This window comes from Culex quinquefasciatus, chromosome 3, assembly GCF_015732765.1.
Source record: "Culex quinquefasciatus strain JHB chromosome 3, VPISU_Cqui_1.0_pri_paternal, whole genome shotgun sequence".
Taxonomy (NCBI): Eukaryota; Metazoa; Arthropoda; class Insecta; order Diptera; family Culicidae; genus Culex; species Culex quinquefasciatus.
The window spans coordinates 197,426,932-197,449,668 of record NC_051863.1 but is presented as its reverse complement, the minus strand read 5'-3'; the positions used below and the strand labels follow the sequence as shown (position 1 = coordinate 197,449,668).

The 22,737-nt window shown below is 37.6% G+C and overlaps 3 protein-coding genes across 3 annotated transcripts; 2 read left to right on the top strand and 1 right to left on the bottom strand.

The window, feature by feature from the left end:
• Positions 1-62: 62 nt before the first annotated feature.
• Positions 63-9,102, top strand: LOC6031130 (structure-specific endonuclease subunit SLX4). Its single transcript, XM_001841922.2, has 6 exons — positions 63-290; positions 387-1,568; positions 1,704-1,996; positions 7,297-8,657; positions 8,719-8,871; positions 8,932-9,102. Exons 1-6 carry the CDS (start codon positions 196-198, stop codon positions 9,037-9,039), a joined length of 3,192 nt encoding a protein of 1,063 aa, XP_001841974.2. The 5' UTR covers positions 63-195; the 3' UTR covers positions 9,040-9,102.
• A 4,223-nt stretch (positions 9,103-13,325) lies between these two features.
• On the top strand, positions 13,326-19,408 carry LOC6031131 (protein PRY1). Its single transcript, XM_001841923.2, has 4 exons — positions 13,326-13,622; positions 17,573-17,909; positions 18,851-19,089; positions 19,149-19,408. Exons 1-4 carry the CDS (start codon positions 13,576-13,578, stop codon positions 19,228-19,230), a joined length of 705 nt encoding a protein of 234 aa, XP_001841975.1. The 5' UTR covers positions 13,326-13,575; the 3' UTR covers positions 19,231-19,408.
• Positions 19,409-21,495: 2,087 nt separating this feature from the next.
• LOC6031132 (Golgi-associated plant pathogenesis-related protein 1) lies at positions 21,496-22,445 on the bottom strand. The gene is made up of 2 exons (XM_001841924.2): positions 22,389-22,445; positions 21,496-22,322 (listed from the first exon to the last, which is right to left on the bottom strand). The coding sequence occupies exons 1-2, from the start codon at positions 22,394-22,396 to the stop codon at positions 21,884-21,886; spliced, it is 447 nt and encodes a 148-aa protein (XP_001841976.1). The 5' UTR covers positions 22,397-22,445; the 3' UTR covers positions 21,496-21,883.
• Positions 22,446-22,737: the final 292 nt, after the last annotated feature.

Below are 22,737 nucleotides of genomic sequence, written 5' to 3'. Positions count from 1 at the left end.
CACCTTTCAGCTCGATCTACCGGTACATCGGCGGGGACGAGTTGAAGCAGCGCATGAAACGAGATTTTTACGAGCAAACCGAGGAGGAAATTGATCGCCGGAACTTGATGCGATTCAGCTTGGTGGCGCCAAAGCGAGGGACACCATCCGGAAGTTGCTCGAAGAGGAACGGATCGATCGCAGCGAGAAGTAACGATGGCCGCCAGTGGGAAGGTCAAGTACGCCAAGCTGAGACTGTTTAAACCTTCCACTTCCGGTGCCAGCAAGCCGGAAGTGTCACAGGAACATGGGTAATTTGCATTAGATACATATTACTTACTTGCGCTAGTCTTGTTGTTACGAATAAAAAAGTGTTTTAAAACTAAGAGATTGATTTTCATTTCTAGGGAAAGTCCAAAAGAACCTCCCGCCCCGCTACCGGAAGTGATCGATCTCGTCGACAGCGAACCGGAACCGGACGAGATGTTGCTCAAGCGCACTCGGCTAGATTCGCGTGAAAAGTCTCCCGACTCACCAATCCTTCGGTTGCCAAAACTGCCGCGGAAACCTCCCGAAGGCGGTTCCGGAATGATCAGTAAATTCTTCAAAGTCTCCGAAGATGACTTTGAACCGGTCAAGAAAGAGTCAACTGCGCCAAAGGCGAAAACAAAAGTGCAACGAAAGGTTACAACGAGGAAGCCTCGCGCCCCCCGCAAATCCTCCCAGGACATCCGGAAGGCGTTCCAAAAGTATCAGGACAATGACGAACTGCTGCTCAACGAACTCATGGTGGAACACTCCCGCGCGGAACAGATGGACCCGGAACAGCTGCAGCTAGCCATCGCCATGTCCCGGTCACTGTCCGAGCAGCACGGCGTCGCCGAAGACATCAGCGATTCGCAACAACCCGAGGTCGGCAGCAGTGCCAGCGAATCGACGCTGCAGGAACGCCGCCTCCAGGGCATCCGAATCACGCTGGAGCAGTACGGGTTCAAGTGCAAGGGCAACTACGCGGACCAAGATTTGAACGCCCTGTTTGGGACGCCTCCGGGACCGAAAACCGGTCGGAGAGGAAAGACGCGACGGAAGACGATGCTGATCCGGCGGACTCCGGAGGACATTGTGGCATTCATGGAGCGTGGCGCGGAACGACTGCTCCGGGAAGATCTTCACGTGGTACTAAAAGACTCCGGAGTCGTCCAGCTGGACGCTCGAACATACGGCAGTGACGTATTCTGGATGAACGAAAATCCGAGCCTTGGCGAAGGCGCCATTCCGGAATACTTCGTCGAAGGGCTGATGGAACCGCACCCGGCCAAGGCCGGCTGCCTGTTGAAAGATTGGCACGCGATTCCGGGTCGAGAACGCACCCCAGAGCGGACACGAACCGTTCCGGAAGTCGAACCTCCAGCGCCACCGGAAGTGCCCGATCCGAACCTGTCAGAAGTACTTCAAGATCCAGAAGATGCCCTGCTGGATATGGACACCGTCCCAGACGAGTATCGAGAAAAGTATAAAAATGAAGTTCCACTTCCGGTTCGCGTTGCGAACAACGACGAATTGCGACTTTCGATTCCGGAAACGGTCGAGTAAAGCTGAAGTGGAACCGGAAGACGACAAAGTTATGGTCATTTCCGAGGAAGTTCCAGAAACTATCGAGGCTGAAGCGGAAGTGATACCGGAAGCAGCGCCTCTCACCGAGAAAGAGACTTCGGACGACGATGAAGTGATGGTCGTTTCGCTTCCACGACACCGCTTCCAGTGTTTGCTCAACCGTCTGCGAGTTCGCCGGAGCTGTTCGATTCGGAAGAGGGTGAAGAGGAAGGAGTGTTTCTGACCGCGCCGGAGGAAGTGGCCGCTGACGAAAAAGTTGAGCAGGTGTTGCCTTCGACGTCGGTGCCACCGCCACCGGAGGAGGAGGCTTTGTGCACCAGTTCGGACAACATGTTTGAGGATTTTGATCCGGCGGACGTGTCCGAACCGATCGTGGACTGCGACATGTACTCCAGTGATGAAGGTAATTAGTGTGGTTGGGATTTCAGGAAGTTTGGTGGATTTTTCAGGAAATGGAGGTCACTTGAACTATTAAAAATATTGAAAGATCTAAATATGTGCTATAAAATCAATATAATAAAAACGAATTTCAAATATATTTTTGAAGATTTATTTATTCCGGAATATTTTGAAATCTTTGTTTTGAAAAATTGACAGAATTTCCAATGTTTGTCAAACATGTCAAAATTGTAAAAAAATAAAATTGATAAATTTGTCAACATTTTAAAATATGTCTGAATTTTCAAAATTGCCAAAATTAAAAATTGCCAAATTTGTCAAAATTGTCAACATTATTGAAATCGTAAAAACTGTCAAAAATGTCATCATTGACAAAAATGACAAAAATATAAAATTATAAAATTTGTGAAAATTGCCAAAATTAAAATAAAAGACAACTTTGACAAATTGAAAAAAAAATGTCAAAATTATCAGAATTGTTGAATTTGTCAAAACTGACAAAATTATCAGAATTTTCAAAGTTTACAAAATGTCAAAATTGACAAAATTGTACAAAGTTGAAAAATTGGTACGTAAAGTCAAAAATGTTAGATTTTTCAAAATTTAAAAACTGTCTTAATTGTAAAAAAATTAAAAAGTTATCAAAATTGTCAAAAATTTCCAAATTTGTTGCGTCGTCAAACTTATCAAAATTGCCAAAATTGTAAAAATTGCGTACATTTTCAAAATTGACCAAAACACCAAAAAGACTTAAATAACAAAAATGACCAAAATGGCCAAATCGGTCAAAATGACCGAAATGGTCAGAATGACCAAAATAGCCAAATCAGTAAAAATACCGAAATGGTAAAATTTACCAAAATGGCCAAATCGGTCAAATTGGGTCCTAAAATGAAGCTTAGATTGCTGATATTATTGTTTACAGCGATAAAGCTTATTTTTCTGAGTACTATGACCCTTTGTACGAGTTTAAAATGGATTTTAAAATCAATTTTGAAAAATTAATCCCGCGGTCCTACTTGACAGCTCGTTCCAATGGGACCATAGTTGATCCATCAAAAAATGTTGTCTCGCAATTTTTTTTTTTTGCATTAAGGCCGTTGCAAATATTTTTCAAATTTCATGTCGGTCAAAATGACGGAATTGGCCCAATCAGTCAAATTCATCAAATCGGTCAAACTGACCGAAATGGTCAAAATGACCGAAATGATCAAAATGGCCAAATCGGTCAAAATGACCGAAATGGTCAAAATGACTAAAATGACCAAAATGGCCAAATCTTGGCCAAATCGGTCAAAATACCGAAATGGTCGAATTAACCAAAATGGCCAAATCGGTCAGAATGACCAAATCGGTCAGAATGGTCAAAATGACCAACATGGTCAAAATGACCAAAATGGTCCAAATGATCAAATTGACCAAAATGGTCAAATCGGTCAAATTGACCAAAATGATCAAATCGGTCAAAATGACCGAAATGGTCAAATCGGTCAGAATGATCAAAATGGTCAAAATTACCAAAATGGTCAAAATTACCAAAATGCTCAAATTGACTAAAATGATCAAATCGGTCAAAATGACCGAAATGGTCAAATCGGTCAGAATGACCAAAATTGCCAAATCGGTCAAAATAACCGAACGGTCAAAATGACCGAAATGGTCAAAATGACCAAAATGGCCAAATCGGTCAGAATGACCAAAATGGTCAAAATTACCAAAATGGTCAAAGTTACCAAAATGGCCAACTCGGTCAAATTGACCGAAATGGTCAAATCGGTCAAAATGACCGAAATGGTCAAATCGGTCAGAATGATCAAAATGGTCAAAATTACCAAAATGGTCAAAATTACCAAAATGCTCAAATTGACTAAAATGATCAAATCGGTCAAAATGACCGAAATGGTCAAATCGGTCAGAATGACCAAAATGACCAAAATGGCCAAATCGGTCAAATTGATCAAATCGGTTAAAATGACAGAAATGGTCAAATCGGTTAGAATGACCAAAATGGCCAAATGGTCAAATCGGTCAAAATGACCGAAATGGTCAAATCGGTCAAATTGATCAAATCGGTTAAAATGACAGAAATGGTCAAATCGGTTAGAATGACCAAAATGGTCAAATCGGTCAAATTGACCAAAATGATCAAATCGGTCAAAATGACCGAAATGGTCAAATCGGTCAGAATGACCAAAATGACCAAAATGGCCAAATCGGTCAAATTGATCAAATCGGTTAAAATGACAGAAATGGTCAAATCGGTTAGAATGACCAAAATGGTCAAATCGGTCAAATTGACCAAAATGATCAAATCGGTCAAAATGACCGAAATGGTCAAATCGGTCAGAATGATCAAAATGGTCAAAATTACCAAAATGGTCAAAATTACCAAAATGCTCAAATTGACTAAAATGATCAAATCGGTCAAAATGACCGAAATGGTCAAATCGGTCAGAATGACCAAAATTGCCAAATCGGTCAAAATAACCGAACGGTCAAAATGACCGAAATGGTCAAAATGACCAAAATGGCCAAATCGGTCAGAATGACCAAAATGGTCAAAATTACCAAAATGGTCAAAGTTACCAAAATGGCCAACTCGGTCAAATTGACCAAAATGATCAAATCGGTCAAAATGACCGAAATGGTCAAATCGGTCAGAATGATCAAAATGGTCAAAATTACCAAAATGGTCAAAATTACCAAAATGCTCAAATTGACTAAAATGATCAAATCGGTCAAAATGACCGAAATGGTCAAATCGGTCAGAATGACCAAAATGACCAAAATGGCCAAATCGGTCAAATTGATCAAATCGGTTAAAATGACAGAAATGGTCAAATCGGTTAGAATGACCAAAATGGCCAAATCGGTCAAAATGACTAAATGGTCAAATCGGTCAAAATGACCGAAATGGTCAAATCGGTCAAATTGATCAAATCGGTTAAAATGACAGAAATGGTCAAATCGGTTAGAATGACCAAAATGGTCAAATCGGTCAAATTGACCAAAATGATCAAATCGGTCAAAATGACCGAAATGGTCAAATCGGTCAGAATGACCAAAATGACCAAAATGGCCAAATCGGTCAAATTGATCAAATCGGTTAAAATGACAGAAATGGTCAAATCGGTTAGAATGACCAAAATGGTCAAATCGGTCAAATTGACCAAAATGATCAAATCGGTCAAAATGACCGAAATGGTCAAATCGGTCAGAATGATCAAAATGGTCAAAATTACCAAAATGGTCAAAATTACCAAAATGCTCAAATTGACTAAAATGATCAAATCGGTCAAAATGACCGAAATGGTCAAATCGGTCAGAATGACCAAAATGACCAAAATGGCCAAATCGGTCAAATTGATCAAATCGGTTAAAATGACAGAAATGGTCAAATCGGTTAGAATGACCAAAATGGCCAAATCGGTCAAAATGACTAAATGGTCAAATCGGTCAAAATGACCGAAATGGTCAAATCGGTCAAATTGATCAAATCGGTTAAAATGACAGAAATGGTCAAATCGGTCAGAATGACCAAAATGACCAAAATGGCCAAATCGGTCAAATTGATCAAATCGGTTAAAATGACAGAAATGGTCAAATCGGTTAGAATGACCAAAATGGTCAAATCGGTCAAATTGACCAAAATGATCAAATCGGTCAAAATGACCGAAATGGTCAAATCGGTCAGAATGATCAAAATGGTCAAAATTACCAAAATGGTCAAAATTACCAAAATGCTAAAATTACCAAAATGCTAAAATTGACTAAAATGATCAAATCGGTCAAAATGACCGAAATGGTCAAATCGGTCAGAATGACCAAAATGACCAAAATGGCCAAATCGGTCAAAATGACCGAACGGTCAAAATGACCGAAATGGTCAAAATGACCAAAATGGCCAAATCGGTCAGAATGACCAAAATGGTCAAAATTACCAAAATGGTCAAAGTTACCAAAATGGCCAACTCGGTCAAATTGACCGAAATGGTCAAATCGGTCAGAATTACCAAAAATGACCGAACGGTCAAAATGACCGAAATGGTCAAAATGGCCAAATCGGTCAATTTGACCAAATTGCCCAAAATGGCTAAATCGGTCAAAATGGTCAAAATGGCTAAATCGGTCAAAATGACCAAATCGGTCAAAATGACCGAAATGGTCAAAATGACCAAAATGGCCAAATCGGTCAAAATACCGAAATGGTCGAATTTGCCAAAATGTCGAAATGGGTCAAAATGACCCATTTCGGTCAAAATGACCAAATTGACCAAAATGGTCAAATCGGTCAAAATTTCCGAAATGGTCAAAATGACCGAAATGACCAAAATGGCCAAATCGATCAAATTGATCAAATCGGTTAAAATGACAGAAATGGTCAAATCGGTTAGAATGACCAAAATGGCCAAATCGGTCAAAATGACTAAATGGTCAAAATTACCAAAATGGTCAAAATGACCAAATTGCCTAAAATGGCCAAATCGGTCAAAATGACAAAAATGACCAAAATGGTCAAAATGATCAAATTGACCAAAATGGTCAAATCGGTCAAAATTACCGAAATGGTCAAAGTGACTAAAATGATCAAATTGCCCAAAATGGCCAAATCGATCAAAATGACTGAATGGTCAAAATTACCAAAATGGTCAAAATTACCAAATTGCCTAAAATGGCCAAATCGATCAAAATTACCGAAATGGTCAAAATGACCAAAATGGCCAAATCTATCAAATTGACCAAAATGGCCAAAATGACTTAAATGGCCAAATCGGTCAAAATACCGAAATGATCAAATTTGCCAAAATGGCCAAATCGGTCAAAATGACCGAATCGGTAAAAATGACCGAAATGGTCAAAATGACCAAAATGGCAAAATCGGTCAAAATTACCGAAATTGTCAAAATGACTGACTGAAATGGTCAAAATGACCAAATTGCCCAAAATGGCCAAATCGGTCAGAATGTCCAAAATGGTCAAAATTTCCATAATGGTCAAAATTACTAAAATGGCCAACTCGGTCAAATTGACCAAAATGGCCAAATCGATCAAAATGACCGAACGGTCGAAATGACCAAAATGGCCAAATCGGTTTTATTTAAAGATGTAAGATTTTGCTTTTCTTTTTTTTTTAATGAGGTCTAGTTTGCATCGAAAAGGTTTTTTTAAATTTCAAACGGAAAAATACAAAGCAAAACAAAAATAACCACATTTTGAGGTTATGGTCACTACCCACGTGCCCATTAAAAGTCCAGTCTTAAGAACAATGTCTTTTTTTTCTCACCAACTCTCTTTCTTCGCCAGTGAAGATGTCCACCTCTTCCAAACCTGCTGCCGTCGACCCTAACCCGCTCGAGTCCATCGCCGAAGCCATGCGAGAAGAAGACGATGTCGCCGTGCCGCACGATGACTTTTCCACGGTGATCACACTGAGTTCCGGCGATAGCAATTCCGTCGATCGATTCCACCAACTAAAACGACGCTCCTCGACGGAACCGTCCAATGTTGGTGAGCGGGGCGAGAAGGAACCGAGACTTTTTCCCGCTCCGGCCAAGGATCTGTCGTTTCACGCGCTGGCCCTGCAGAGTCGGTTGAGCGAGATCGAGAAAGGGGATGTGGAGACGATCGAGGTTGAGGTTGAGGAGGATGAAGCTGAGGATCAATCGACGGGTGACGAGGACGAAGTGCTGGTCATTTCGGACGAAGAAGTCAACTACTCGATTCGACGGGACTATACGTTGGGCTACAATGCGTCTCCGGAATTACCGCAAGAAGATGTCCCCGGGGAAGATCCAAACGCGACGAAGCAGTATTTTGATCTGGAAAGTTTCAACAAGCGTCAATCGGACGGCGGTTCCAGCTTTCACAAAGCGGACAACACGCTCGCTTTTCTGGACGGTCTTATTGAAAAGTTCAACCTGCCGCCGGTGCCTACAGTCAGTCGTCCCAGCTGTGATAATAAACTCGACGACTTTATCGAGCACTACGAAGTTCCGGACTTTTCAGATGAATCCGCGTCCGAGCAGGCGGTTGAAGAAGTCGTCCCTGAGGATCCTCCCGCCGCAACTCAACCAGTTATCTCGTCAGACCAGCTGGACAGCGAGATCGAAAAGATCCTGAACCAGGCCAAGCAAACGTGCACCCAGCTCGAGCAGGAAACCCGTCAAAAGGACCCCAAAATCCACCGTACTAAATCCGACTCGGCCTTGCTTGCTCGGCCAGCGAAGGCACCGTTTCAGGATCGGTTCAAGGCGGTTATGGAGGAACCGGCGCCGACGTCGGTGCAGTGTGAAATTCGCCTGGACAACGTCGATCCGCGACCGGATTACGATGCGCTGAGTTCTCCGATGCTGGAACGCGAGCTGTTCAAGTACGGGCTGAAGCAGCTGAGCCGGGCGAAGGCCGTCAAGATGTTGAACCACATCTACGATCAGCTGAATCCGCTGGTGGAGCTGGTTGAGGACGACGAAACAATAGAGGAGGAATTGCCCCGAGCGGTGAACTCATCGTCGCAGGTCAACGAACGGGAAGAATTGAAGAAAACAACAACGCCGCCGGTGGCGGTCATCGGAGAAGGTCCGTTGTTGGTGGAACGGAGGGATGCCTTTGTTCCGGAGATTATGGACGATGAGCCGTACGTGCTGGCGGTGAAGCCCCGCAAGAAGGTTGGATTGTTTCAACAGTAGAAATAAAAAAAAAATATTAATTTGGTTTTTTCAAACTTAGACCTTTTGGTGTTCGGTCCCGCTGCACATTGCCTTCTACAACATGGTTAAGGCGAACTCGACCCTTCGGCAGCGGATCCTCCGGTACGAACCGCTCGACCTGGACGCGATCGTTGGTCACCTGAAGGAGATTGGACTGCGGTACGATAGCAACGTGAGTTTGATTAATTTCTTAGTTAATATTAAGATTTAATCATTCCTTTATATTTACCAGGAAATGATTGCCTTTCTGGATAAACGGTGCATTGCGTTCCGATCCGCCCAAAATAACAGCGGTTCCACTGCAGCGGCGGGACGGAAAAAGAAGACTGGTGCTAGTTGATAAGTGTTTGTGTAAAGTGAGTTAAATATTATTTAAAGTAAATTTTTGGTCGAGCATAACAAATTGGCGTTTTAATTACCTGGAATCGTGATGCTGATCGAAAATGGCAAATCGACGTCAACATTTCAAATAGCATCACGATTAAATCATGCGTGTAGTTCTTGGAGAAAAAATCAATAAAAAAAAGCTTGAAATATTCATGCAAATACTTAAAAATTCAGAAATGTATAACTCAAATTAAAAAATTTATAAATAATAAAAAAAAATGAAAAAAATATAAATTATAAGCAATTAAAAATTCAAAATAATTCAACAAAAAATATGATTTCAAATGTCATAATGCGTTTACAATATGAGCAGTTCGCTAGGATTTCGGTCATTCGATTTTTTTTTGTATTTTTTAGTCCGACTGAAACTTTTTTGGTGCCTTCGGTATGCCCAAAGAAGCCATTTTGCATCATTAGTTTGTCCATATAATTTTCCATACAAATTTCGCAGCTGTCCATGTAAAAATGATGTATGAAAATTCAAAAAATTGTATCTTTTGAAGGAATTTTTTGATCGATTTGGTGTCTTCGGCAAAGTTTTAGGTATGTTTTAGAGGACATAAAATGCCAACTTTTCAGAAATTTCCAGAATGGGCAAAAAATCTTTGACCGTGTTATGATTTTTTGAATCAATACAGATTTTGTCACAAAATCGAACATTGGTCGCCAAAATTTTTCAACTTCATTTTTCGGTGTAAAATCGAATTTGCAATCAAAAAGTACTTTAGTGAAATTTTGATAAAGTGCACCGTTTTCAAGTTATAACCCTTTTTAGGTAACTTTTTTGAAAATAGTCGCAGTTTTTCATTTTTTTTAAATTAGTGCCCATGTTTGCCCACCATTGAAAAAAATATTTTTGAAAAGCTGAGAAAATTCTCTATATTTTGCTTTATTGAACTTTGTTGATACGACCCATAGTTGCTGAGATATTGCCATGCAAAGGTTAAAAAACAGGAAAATTGATGTTTTCTAAGTCTGAACCGAACAACCCACCATTTTCTAATGTCGATATCTCAGCAACTATAAATCCGATTTACAATGTTCAGGGTTGTTACGGACGGCGCGGATCGCGCGGATGGCGCGGATTTGCTGGCTAATTTTGCTCAGGCGCGGATTTCGCGCGGATGGCAATTTTGAAAATGTTTGTTTGTATTTTCTTTTTTTTTCAATTTTTAATTTTGTAAATCAAATATTACAAACTTTTCCCGAAGATATAGACATTAGAATGTGTAGCAAAAACTATTATTGGGGCTTGTTCTGGTGGGCGCCAAATATGAGCTTGATTGGACGTAACAGAAGCTGGCCTCCACTCTCGAATTTTTGAATGGATTTTAATCGGTAGAAATATTTTATTTCTAAATTTAAACATTCTTGGCGAAATTGAAAAGATCAGAACATTCCAAATTCAAAGCTTCAGCAATTCAAAAAATCGAAAAAAAATAATTCTTTTAATAGTTTTTATAATAACAAAAAAAAAAAAATCAAAATACATATTAATTTTTTTTCGAAATTTCTAAAATCGTAACATAAAAATATCTTAAATTTCGAAATTCAAGATTTTAACAACCTGAAATTCAAAATACCAAAAATTTGGGTAATCGAAAATTTGAAGATTTAAAAAAGATCAAAATAAAAAAGTCAAAATTTAAAAACAATATAGAAAAAAAATTCTCAAATCTAAAATGATTTTAGTATCCTTAAGCTTATAAATTCTAAAATCCTAAATTCTAAAATTCTATAATCCTAAAATTCTAAAATTCTAAAATTCTTAAATGTTTTTATTTCTAAATTCTTAGTTCTTAAATTCTTGAATCCTACAATTTTTGAAGTCCTATTTTATGTAAGAGATTTAGAAATTATGAGAAGACATTATTTTAAATATCGGAAGTTAAATTTCTTTCGGAGTGAAATTTTAGCAAGGATTTTGGATTACAAACTGTATAAAAATACTTAGATTTTGAATATTTAGACTTTCGAAATTTAAAATTTTATCATATTATAATTTTAGATTTTGATTTAATTTTGAGGTTATATTTTTGAAGTGAATTTTTGGTTTTTAAATATTGTATTTTCTATTTTGAAGATTGTTTTTTCATGACCCTTGCCATGACCGTCTCTTGAGGATTTTTTTTTAAATAGATTAATTGCTTTCATTCTTTTGTAGCCTTTAAACATGAAACGAGTTTTTTTAAATCAAATACTTTCTGAATTAGTTTTTCTTCATTAAAAAATAAAATTTCTTAAAATGTTGGTCGCGATATTCTTTTATATGGCGTGGATTTTGCGCGGCTTCGGATTTTAGGTCGGCGCGAATTTGGCGCGGATTTTTTTTCGACTCTCCCGTAACAACCCTGTAATGTTAAAACATGAAACATTCGTAAAATTTTCCGATCTTCACGAATACAATATTTTCAAAAATTTAAATCAAGGCTAACATTTAAAATGGGCGTAATATTGAATGTTTGGCCCGTTTAAAATGTTAGTCTTGATTTTAAATTTTTGAAAATATTTTTTTCGAAAATATCAGAAAATTTCACGATTTTTTCATGTTTTAACATTGTAAATCGGACCTATAGTTGCTGAGATACCGACGTTCGAAAATGGTGGGTTGTTTGGGTGAGACTTAGAAAACATCAATTTTCCTGAACCTTTGCATGGCAATATCTCAGCATCTATGGGTCGTATCAACAAAGTTCAATAAAGCAAAATATAGAGAATTTTCGCAGCTTTTCAAAATTATTTTTTTCAAAGGTGGGCAAACATGGGCACTAATTAAAAAATGAAAAACTGCGACTATTTTCAAAAAAGTTACTTAAAAATGGTTATAACTTGAAAACGGTGCACTTTATCAAAAATTCACTACAGTACTTTTTGATTGCAAATTCGATTTTACATCGAAAAATGAAGTTGAAAAATGTTTGCGACCAATATTCGATTTTTTGAAAAAATCTGTATTGTTTAAAAAAATCATAACTCGGTCAAAGATTTTTTGCCCATTCTGGAAATTTGTGAAAAGTTGGCATTTTAAGTCCTCTTAAACATATATATATATATAAAAAAATAGTATTTTTTTTTGCAAATCAAGTTTAAGTGACAAAAAGTTTAATTAAAAATCACCAAATTTTTTTTAACGTGTATCATTTTTTTTTCAGTGTAGTCCATATCCATACCTACAACTTTACCGAAGACACCAAATCGATCAAAAAATTCCTTCAAAAGATACAGATTTTTGAATTTTCACATATCATTTTTGTATGGAAAGCTGCCAAATTTGTATGGAAAATTATATGGACAAACTAATTATGCAAATTGGCTTCTTTGGACATACCGAAGGCACCAAAAAAGTTTCAGCCGGATTAAAAAATACAGAAATTAAAATTAAAGAAAAAGGACCGATTCCGTAGAGAACTGCTCCCTTATGTTTTTAGGACCTATTAAAAAAATGACTCTAGTGTAATGCATTTTCCAACAACTGTTTTTTAAATGAAGTGTTAAAATTCTGGATTGTAGTTTCAATATTTAATATTAAACTTGAACTAATAGGGTGACATCGGAATTATTGAACTGTAGGGTGGAATCGATCGATAGGGAGCGTCCATAAAACAAGTGGATTTTTTTTAAATCTCTGACCCCCCCCCCATCTAGGAAAATTTCCAAGCAAAACAAATCTTTTTTGTATGGAGCGTGGGCAATTGTTCGCCCCCTTAGGTGTCCACGTGGTTTATGGATGGCCCCATACCAGCAACATATTTTTTGGTTCTCTCTGTGGTCCAAAACAACCTCCCAAAATTTTAAAGCGATTGGTTAAGCACCCGATTGGCGCAAAGCGACTGATTTACACGGCAGGGGGTTCCAGCCTAGAAGATTGAGAATCGCTGCTTTAGAGCATGATTGGAGTATTAGTTCAGCTTAACAATCCAAAACATAAAATTGCCTTTTTGTCGTGATTTGTTTATCCGAAGTTAAATGTTTCCGGGGACTTCGGATGATCGAGTCTGAACTGAATTTTATATTTTATGAATCACATGTATCGAAAAATATCTTTTATGATAACGTAGAAATTACCTGATAACAAGATCAATAAAATCGATTTCCGTTTAAATTTCCAAGAAGTTGCCAACTCTCCTTATCAGCAACATTTTTGCGCCGAACCACTTTGTTGACAAAACACGCAACAGAGACATTCCCATCGAATGTAATGTATGATGTATAAAATATTCTGTCCCAGTGCATCATCAACTCATTCGACGGTTGCCACTTGGCTGGATCACATCGCGCGCGCTCGTCCTTCCTTATTCCCCTAGCGTTTATCGCGTTTTGTTCGTTAATTTAATCATCTTCACTAGCGGTTGTAGTGGCGGGTCGTGTGAGTTTATAAAGTGTGACTGCAGTTATTCAGCGAGTGTTGCAAATAATAACAATAATAACGGAACAAACATCAAAGCGGCCAGGCCTCCAGCTTCCTCCCCGTCCCCGAGTTTAGTTCGTAATGTCGTTCACGAGGAAAGTGACCGTCTACAAGCAAGGATGTGGCGGGTAGGTCGTAAAAAAAGAATCGAGAATAGTTATCACAACCGGAGCGAACGCTTTAATTAAAATAAAAAGTTAAATTCTCTCGCGTAGAACAATGACCTAATTCTCGCGGCTCGAATTGAGATCACGGTAGTGTGCACACTGTTGCGGAGAAGAAATCAGCAAATTTTTGCGATTTTTTTTTTCGAAAGATGCGTATACTGCCGTTCTACGCATAATTGTCCCATGTTCGAAAAAGTGCAACTGAGAAAAACGCGATTGAAATATTTCGTCCATTTTTTGTGTTTCTACGCATAATTGTCCCGTGGGTCCCTATTCACCCCATAAGTCCCTAGTCATGCCATTTTGCAGTTTATCACTCTTATTTGTAATCCTCTTGCTATACAATAGGTAAACAAGGCACAATAATTCGTAAAACTGATAATTTCGTGAAAGAAAATACTTGGTGGGACAATTATGCGTAGAAGTGCAACGATGGGACAAACAGACTTGGTGTTGTTTTCAATGATTTTCTGAACAAAGTACTAGATTTTATGTGTTTTTCGAAAAGTAAACGTCAAACTAAACCTAAAAATGACAAAAAGTCAGAATCGACCAAAAATGACATGGGACAATTATGCGTAGAACGGCAGTATAACGAATAAAACAAAAAATATTTCACATTTTGTACCATGCGTATCCATCGCATCACAAAAAATAATGGTTATCAGGGTGACAATAAAAAATTGACCTGAGGGATATCCCCTCATTCGATTCCTTAGGCAAAAATAAGTAACCGTGGAAATTTTGAGCGAAATCGTTTAAGGGTCGTTATACATTGTTAAAGCTGGTGATAGAAAATGTTTTCATAAACAACGTCTTCTTTAAATAACTCGTTAGGGTTAACTCGGATCGTTTTGCGGTCTTCGACAAAGTTGTTATCATAAAATATTACTCAAAATGACAATGATCCGACACATTTAACGCCACCTTTTGGTGGAATATTTAATTTTTTGTTTTTCCCAACACAGAAAAAAAAGTTTAATTCTGAAAATTTGGTTGGTTGAAATGTACCTCTTTTTTGAGTAATATTACTTAAAAAATGTGTTAAAAATGCGAACTTGATGAAAATTTATCAGAAACTGATGAAAATTCACCAGTTCCTGAAGTAATATTATACATCTTTTTTGACACAAAATCTGTCATTATTTCCTAATGAATATTACCATAAGTTTTTTCTGTGCAAACATTTTTTCGTTTTTTCCCATATAAACTTCAACGATAAAAAGCGACTTTTTCACATTAACCGATTTGGCTCAAAATATGCACAGTTTCTTATTTTTACATAAACCTAGAGGTATCCCTTAAGATTTTCTAAAAATTTCATTTTTTCTTGTCACTCTAATGGTTATGCAACGGGGTATTATAAATTTGAAAAAAGCGTCCACGCTCAAATGCTGAAAAAATTTCAAAACAAATTTTAAATTTTAACTTTGTCGATTGAAATAGCATCCAGGGGAAATATACCCATTTTAATTACTCTAAGCTGTTTGACCAATTCTCATCATTTTTGCCGTTTTTTGCTAGGTATTAAATCAACATTTTCATTTTTTTTTGTTGCGATTCCGCAGCAAGACATGTTACACTTTCTGTCCTTCTAGAATTCTAGAGCATCGATCCTCAATCTTCTTCTAGGCTGGTATCTCCATTAGGGTGGTCCAAAACCGGGCTCCCTCGGGGCTTACCCCCGAAAATTGAAGCTTGACCCATCACTAAATTAAATTACAAATTTGAGCTCAATCTGACCACGAGAACCCTAAGCCGATGAGGTTTGCATGGGAAAAATCTTCAACAGATATGCAGAAAAGCAGCTGTTTCAGAATGGGTAGTCCCGAGTAAGACCAGATTTGAACCACCCTAATCCCTACGTAAAAAAACACAAAATTTCCTATACATTTCATAAAAAGAGTACTGGTTATAGCAGGATCCTATTGGTCACAGTGTCTAAATTTCTGTCGGGTTCGGAAATGGTAGAAAAAAATTGGTCAATCATCATTTCTCAGCGATTTTTTTACCTTTGAAGTAACTTTATTTATAGACGCTCTACTATAAATAAATGATCCGATTTGGCTTTAATTTGGACAAAATAGTTTGACCTGTATTTTTTGTTAGTGATTAGGTTCCTATCCATAATAGGATAATCTGAAAAATGACACTTTTTAATTAAAAAAGCCACATTTTTCAAAAAAAAAAATATCTTTGGAACGGCATCAAGTTAAAACTTTGTTCAGTTGATGCTCTCGAGACCAAAGAGCTAACAGCTGAAAAATGTCTATGATTTTCAGAATGTTTTACGCAATAATTCGAAAAATTTAAAGAAATCATTAACGCACGGTGGGTAAGAAGGGGATTATTATGCAACTTGCATGCACCTCGGAAATTCCTTCTGGAGGTTATTGGGGGGACTATTCTGAGTCAGAAAAATCGATTCCCAAAATATTCTGTCGGTGAAAACTGATTTTATCTCGACTTGAAGTTAAAAAACATAATATATCACCTAAAACCTCAAAAATATGGCGAAAATCTCGGTCTAACTCTGGACAATGAAGTAAATTGTCATCAAGATATCAATTCTTAGTTCCCAAAATATAATCCTGACATAGTACACCTTAAATCGGTCCATTTCTTGAGTCCCAGCGTCATCAGGAGGTGAAAAATAGTGTTATTTAAAACAAATATTTTCAATTCACTCTGGTAAATCAACTTTCATGTCTGAATTCAAAAACTAATGTTGTAGCATTGTTGCAAACAAAATGAAGAACAATTTTGTAGAATAAAGTATGAAATTTTATCCATTTTCAGTTAAGTTATGTCTATTTTAGTGGGAAAATTTCTTCAGCAAATCCACTGTTGCAGATTTTGAGATATATTTTCCTTTGGGTGTAATGATGGCAAAACAAATGGACAGGTGTATAATGCATTTTAAAACACTTTCTTCATTAAAATGTTGAAACCATGGCTCGTAATTTAAATTTTTCTGCTTTTTTATATTTTTTGCCCCCCTTTTTGCCCTTTTTTTGGTGGGGGGGGGGGGCCTCGATTTTGTTCAGAGTCGAGGGTCATAAACTTAAAAAAAATTGTAACGGCCTAACAGAATCCTGAGATATTATCCTTTGGAACAAAATTATCGGATTTCGGCAAATCAATCGAATTCGAAGTTCCATGCTTCTCCATCGAAATTAGTTTCCAGTACATATTGTTGGAGACGCATGGTGCTTTATATTCAATGTATTGATTTCCGATATTTATTCTTTGAAATCATCAAATTTGAGCCAAATCGAAAAGCATCTTTGATCTGGATCCTACTGGTTTGACGTGGATTCGCTTAATAAAAAATGCTTATTTTTGCTATAAATTCAATGTCCGCAAATTGACTGTTGACAATTCTCGCTAACTTTTTCAAAAGGTCCTACGACATAGGAAACCCATTGCGTATTGATTGTTTTGAAATAGTATTTAATTTAGAATTGTTTTTTTTTTTTCAATTTGGTACCACAGTAAGTCTTGAGCTAATGTCATATTCTATCAATTTTAAAACGCTTTTTTATTATTTTTTTTTGTTGCAAACTAAATTTATGTGTGATGGGTAGGATTCGAAGTGCTTTGAGAAAATTAGTAGATTGGTTTCAAGGGTAACAAAAATGTTTATGATACTATGACACTCCTAAGAAATCAAGCAAAACAATGTAAAAGGACCGAAGCCGAATTGTAAACAAAGAGTCTATCCTGCTCACGTCAGTTGATGTTTACATTTGGAACGATCAGGATAGACTCTTTGTTTACAGTTCGGCTTCGGCCCTATTACAATGTTTAGCTAGAAATGTTTTGATATAATCTTAATCTTTAATTTTTTTTCTATTTTTTTCTAATAACATTTTTCTTTGCCCCACCGTGTATGCAACTAATTATTCCAGCCAGCGAACCGTGACCACCGTCACGCAATCCAGCAGCTCGTGTTTCTCCTCGTCGTCATCGTCAAACTTCCAGAACTTTGAAAACTTCCAAAACTGCCAGAATGTCACCTGGAACAAAAACACCCCGCCGTCGGCTGCCCAGGTGCTGCTTCCCCAGAAATCCACCTTTTGTCCAACGGCAGAGGCCACTCCGTCGGCGACTTCCACGTCGTCGTCGTCGTCATCATCCTTTGAGCAGACCGTTTTGGAGGAGCACAATCGGCTACGTGCGCGACATTCGGCCCAGCCGTTGAAACTCAATCCGGCAATCAGTCGATACGCACAGGAATGGGCTAACGTGAGTATCAACGAACTGACCTTGCGCAAGCTGCAATTTGTGGTGTCTTTTTTTAAGGTTTGTTGGCGGAAACGCTTGACGGATTGAAAGAAGGCTTTTTAATTTTTAAAATTTCAAACAGAGTTCTGATTGTGCATTTATTTTTAGATATAATTTGTCTCGACTTCACCGTATCTAAAAAAGATAAGAAGAGCGGAAGTAATATTTTTTGTAGCAATAAAGCACTTGCTTTTGTTTGTGAGGCACTAAAATAGGGTGAATCAGAAATCATTATCTTAAATTCTAATTGAATGGCTGGTAATGATGATGATTTTTTTAAAGTCTGTCAACTCAGAAAAGGTAGATAAGGTTTATGTGTAACTTTGTGATTAAAAATTCAGTAAATGTTAATATGATTTTCTTCCTTTACTTGTAAATGCCGCCTCTGGGTTGTTAGGTTTAATTTCATTTATGAAGAAACAAGAAAAAATAATCATTAACGTATCACTAAGAAACTTATGAAATAGTGGACGATTCATTCATGCTTAGCAATTAGGATTTTTTTGATTAGTAGAAATTTGTTTGAAACATAGTTAGGAAATGAAACTTTTGTGGCATTTTCAAGATTCTAAAATCGCTTTGATATTTTTTTGATATTTTTTATACGTATTAACATTTGGACATGTAACTTGCAGCTGAAATAGCTTTTTTTCCAAAACATGGACGCGAGCTCTTTTTAGTATTGTTGAGTTATTAACAGTACTTTGAACTCCCTGAAGCACGCGTGCTTTTCCCACTTGATGAATATTAACTTTCGAGTGTCCCCCAGGTGGAGATAAGCATGGTTGCGCCGACAGACACCAGACCAGACGTCCGACCTTAGTCATGCATAGTTAGACGGCTGAGCTAATACCATCGACAGTGTTGATGAGTAATCACTTTCCCTTTGAAATTCCAAACAGAACCTGGCCGCCCGGAACACGATGCAGCATCGGTCCAACAACCGGTACGGGGAGAATCTGTACGCGTGCTTTGGCAAGATCGTCGTTGGTGGTGAGGATGCTGTGAAGTCGTGGTACGACGAGATTAAGCACTACCGGTTTGGACAACCGAGTCCGGGCAACTTTTCCCAGGTGGGACACTTTACGCAGGTCGTGTGGAAGGAGTCACGGGAGCTGGGCGTTGGAATGGCGAAGAATGGGTAAGATCTATTGATGTTTTTGATAATGTTGTTTGAATAATCAATTGTATACTTTTTAGTAACAACGTCTACATTGTGTGCAACTATGATCCTCCCGGAAACTTCATGGGAAAATATGCCTCAAATGTTACTTCTAGTTAAAATGGTCTCCAAATGATGAATGATGTCACCAAAGTTTACTGTTATTTAAATTGTACGTATTTTATTCATTCCACAGAACAAGTTCACAACCAAAGATCGAAATCATACTTGTATTTTCATGTTACTTAATCATGTTTAATTATAAGTAAATAAAAAAAGGTTTAAACATACAATACACACAATTTTGTTGAATGCATGAAACTGTGAATCTATAAAAATGTCACCTTCTTCTATTTCTTAAAATAATAGCTCTTATTTTTTTTTTGCTCGGGGGTCCCCTTAGATCCCATTTTCTGCTGATAATTTTATCATATTCGTGTTCCTGAGACAATTTCACCATAGAAACATGTATAAAATGTTTATTTTCATCCATTTTAACCATTTAAAAATGAAAGTTAAAAAAATTAGGAAGCTGCTTTTTTCTGGTGTCATCTAGTATCCTTGGAAACGAACTTGATTTTCAATAAATGTGAATCAAAGATTTTTTGAACTTTTATTTTTAAATGGTTAAAATGGATGAAAATAAACATTTTTATGCATGTTTCTATGGTGAAATTGTCTCAGGAACATGTAGCTGCCTGACGTATGGCGTCGCGGTGTTCATCGAGCTTGCATAGCATGCTAAGGAAAATTTTATGCTTTTGAGGAAAACCGTTGATTCCGGAGACATCGGATTGATTGCCGATGCGCCAGGTCTAGGGACAACGAATCCATATGCTCTCTTCGGAAAAAGTGTTCTCCAGATCATTCCCCATAGGCCTGACCATACCAGAAGTTGGCGCGTGATTTTCCCAGACATGTAGGAGTGTTTGAACAAAAAGTTCCAATTTCCCCTAGAAATTCCCATGTAAACTTTAACCCTGATGCGCGCAGCCAGTTTACAACCAAATGAGCTGATATTTGGCATGAAAGTCCCTATGGGCATGCCCTACAAGGGGAACCATACTAAAACTTGATCCGAGAACTTTTTGAAAAACGTACCCACCCTAATGGGTATGCTTTGCTCGTGAACTCGCTCTTAATGACTAACTGTTACACGGCGCTCACGCACACTATCAAAACAAACGTTTGGTAGTGTGTGTGAACTCTATGTAAAAGGGGTGTCAAACTAAAAAGTGACCCCGTTTTCATACTTAAAAAAAATATTTAAGTGCAAATAAGTTCCATTCGAAAAACGGACTGCACGGACTTTTTTAAATTTTATTTTTTTGTATTTTTTTATTTGCTTTAAACATTTTTGCGTTATTGGTTTATCCATACAAGTTTCCATACAAATCTGAAAGCTGTCCATACAAAAATGGTATCTAAATATTCTAGAATCTGTATCCTGAGAATGGAATATATGATGAAAGGCAATGTTGTAAATATTTATCATTATTAATTTAATTTCACATGTTAACACTGAAAAACTGGAATAACAAAAACTTTCAAATGTTTTTGATATGTTTTAGATAGAGAGCCTGGAGCTTATTATAGAACGGTCATCTCTAACCAAAAGTACCAATCGAAGCACAAGAACTGTCAAACGGATGTACCAATCGAGCATAAGACAAAGGATTTTGCTCGAATGGTACCTCCGTTTGACAGTTCTCGTGCTTCGATTGGTACTTTTGGTTTGAGATGACCGTTCTTTAATAAGCTCCAGGCTCTCTAGTTTTAGAGGGTCAAAAAATACAATTTTTAAATTATGACTCAACAATTTTATACAATAAATAATATTTGTTTGAAAATATGGTAAACTGTTTGAAAAGAATCAATTCAATTTTTCATCAAAAATCGGATATTAAATAAAAAATTACTTTCGAGTTATGACTCAGCAAAGGCAAACAATATTTGGCAGTGTCGCATCTTTTCGATTTATTTTATTTTGAAAATACGGTCGAAACAAAACAATTTAAGATGCAAAACTAAATTTGAATTAAAAAAAATACTTTGAAGAAATTTTAATTAAGTGCACCATTTGCGAGGCGAATCCATTTACAGTTTATTTATAGTTTCTTTTTCAAAAAATGGCAACACTGGTAAATTTGTTTTCCTCTTGCTGGGTTCAAAAGCTGAAAAATATTTCAAAAATAATAGATTTTCTTGTTAAAAAGGTGAATTACAAAAATGTGAAGCTTTATTCCCGAATTATCCTACCCTATATTCGAAGGTCAAAAACATTTCATGCTACGAAGTTGCTTTTGATGGCAATAAAAATTAATGTTTTGATGATTTTGTTTCTAATTAATTTGGAGTAGATTTGATTTCATTTTTTTTTACATTTAATAGGAAGTTAACGGACTTAGTCATTTAATTATTGTTTGAAAGGAAACCATAAAAATAACTTTACTTTGAGTATATTTAATATAATCAACACAATTTGCACACTTTCAAGCTGACATTTTTCACGAAACACAGTGGTTATCAAAGTCATTCCGGTTAAAAAAAAAGATGTAATTCATAAGAAAAGTCTACTCGGCTACCCGATTTACGTTTATTACAGGTAAATTTCCATTGGAAAATTGTTTTGTTTTTAATATTGTTTGCTTCCTTTAGTTGGGAGAAATAATTTTAATTCATAAAATCGTAATTTTTATCACTCTGCTGGATTTTTTGTCTATAAATTAAATAAAATTGCAAAAGTTGTCACACAAAGACCTCACTTCTTTCCTCACTTGGCCGCCCTCACATTATCCGCATACTGATTCTTATAATTCCCCGGCGGATCGTAATTACACACCACAAACACGCTGTCCCCGTTGGTGGCCATTCCGACGCCCAGCTCCTTGCAATTCTTCCACACAACCTGCGTAAAGTGGCCCACCCTGCCAAAGTTCCCACCCGGATCCTTCTCGCCGAATGTGTAGTCCTTAATTTCAGCATACCAACTGGCCACCGCGTCCCCGCCGGAAACCTCTTTCCGGCCAAAGATGGCGTAGATGTTTTCGCCGTACTTTTTGTCCGTCCGGTGTTGCAGCGTCTTCCGGCGGGCAATGTCTTCGGCCCATTCCTGGGCGTAGGCGCACATGGCCTGGTTGAGTTTCAGCGGAGGGGCCGCGTGGATCGCTCGGAGCCGGTTGTGCTCGTCGAGGACCTGTTGCTGGAATTGGCTGTGGGAAGGCGTTTAGGCGTTTAGAGTAATCGCCTGAATGTATACTTTCATGGGGTTTACTTACGCTGACATTGTTCTTGACAAGCGATCTCTTTGCTGGAGAAAGTTGAACTGTGATTTTTTAAGAGCAATTTCACCTCTTTTAAATATAGCATCACCCTTAGAAAAGGGGTGCCTCTTCTTAAGTAGGAAGTAACTAAAACGTCCTTATCGTAACCTTGGTTAAATGGGTGCAATAAAGCTGCATTGTTATTTAGGTCTGTTTGAAGTTCCGGCGAGAATGAGTAATGATGATTATGTTCATAAATGTGTGACAAATTGAAAAACCGCTGGAGAAATAGCAACTTGTCCGCGGGGTTAACTTTTTGTTCATCACTATTTCAAATGATTAAGTTTGATTGAGCGTGGGATAT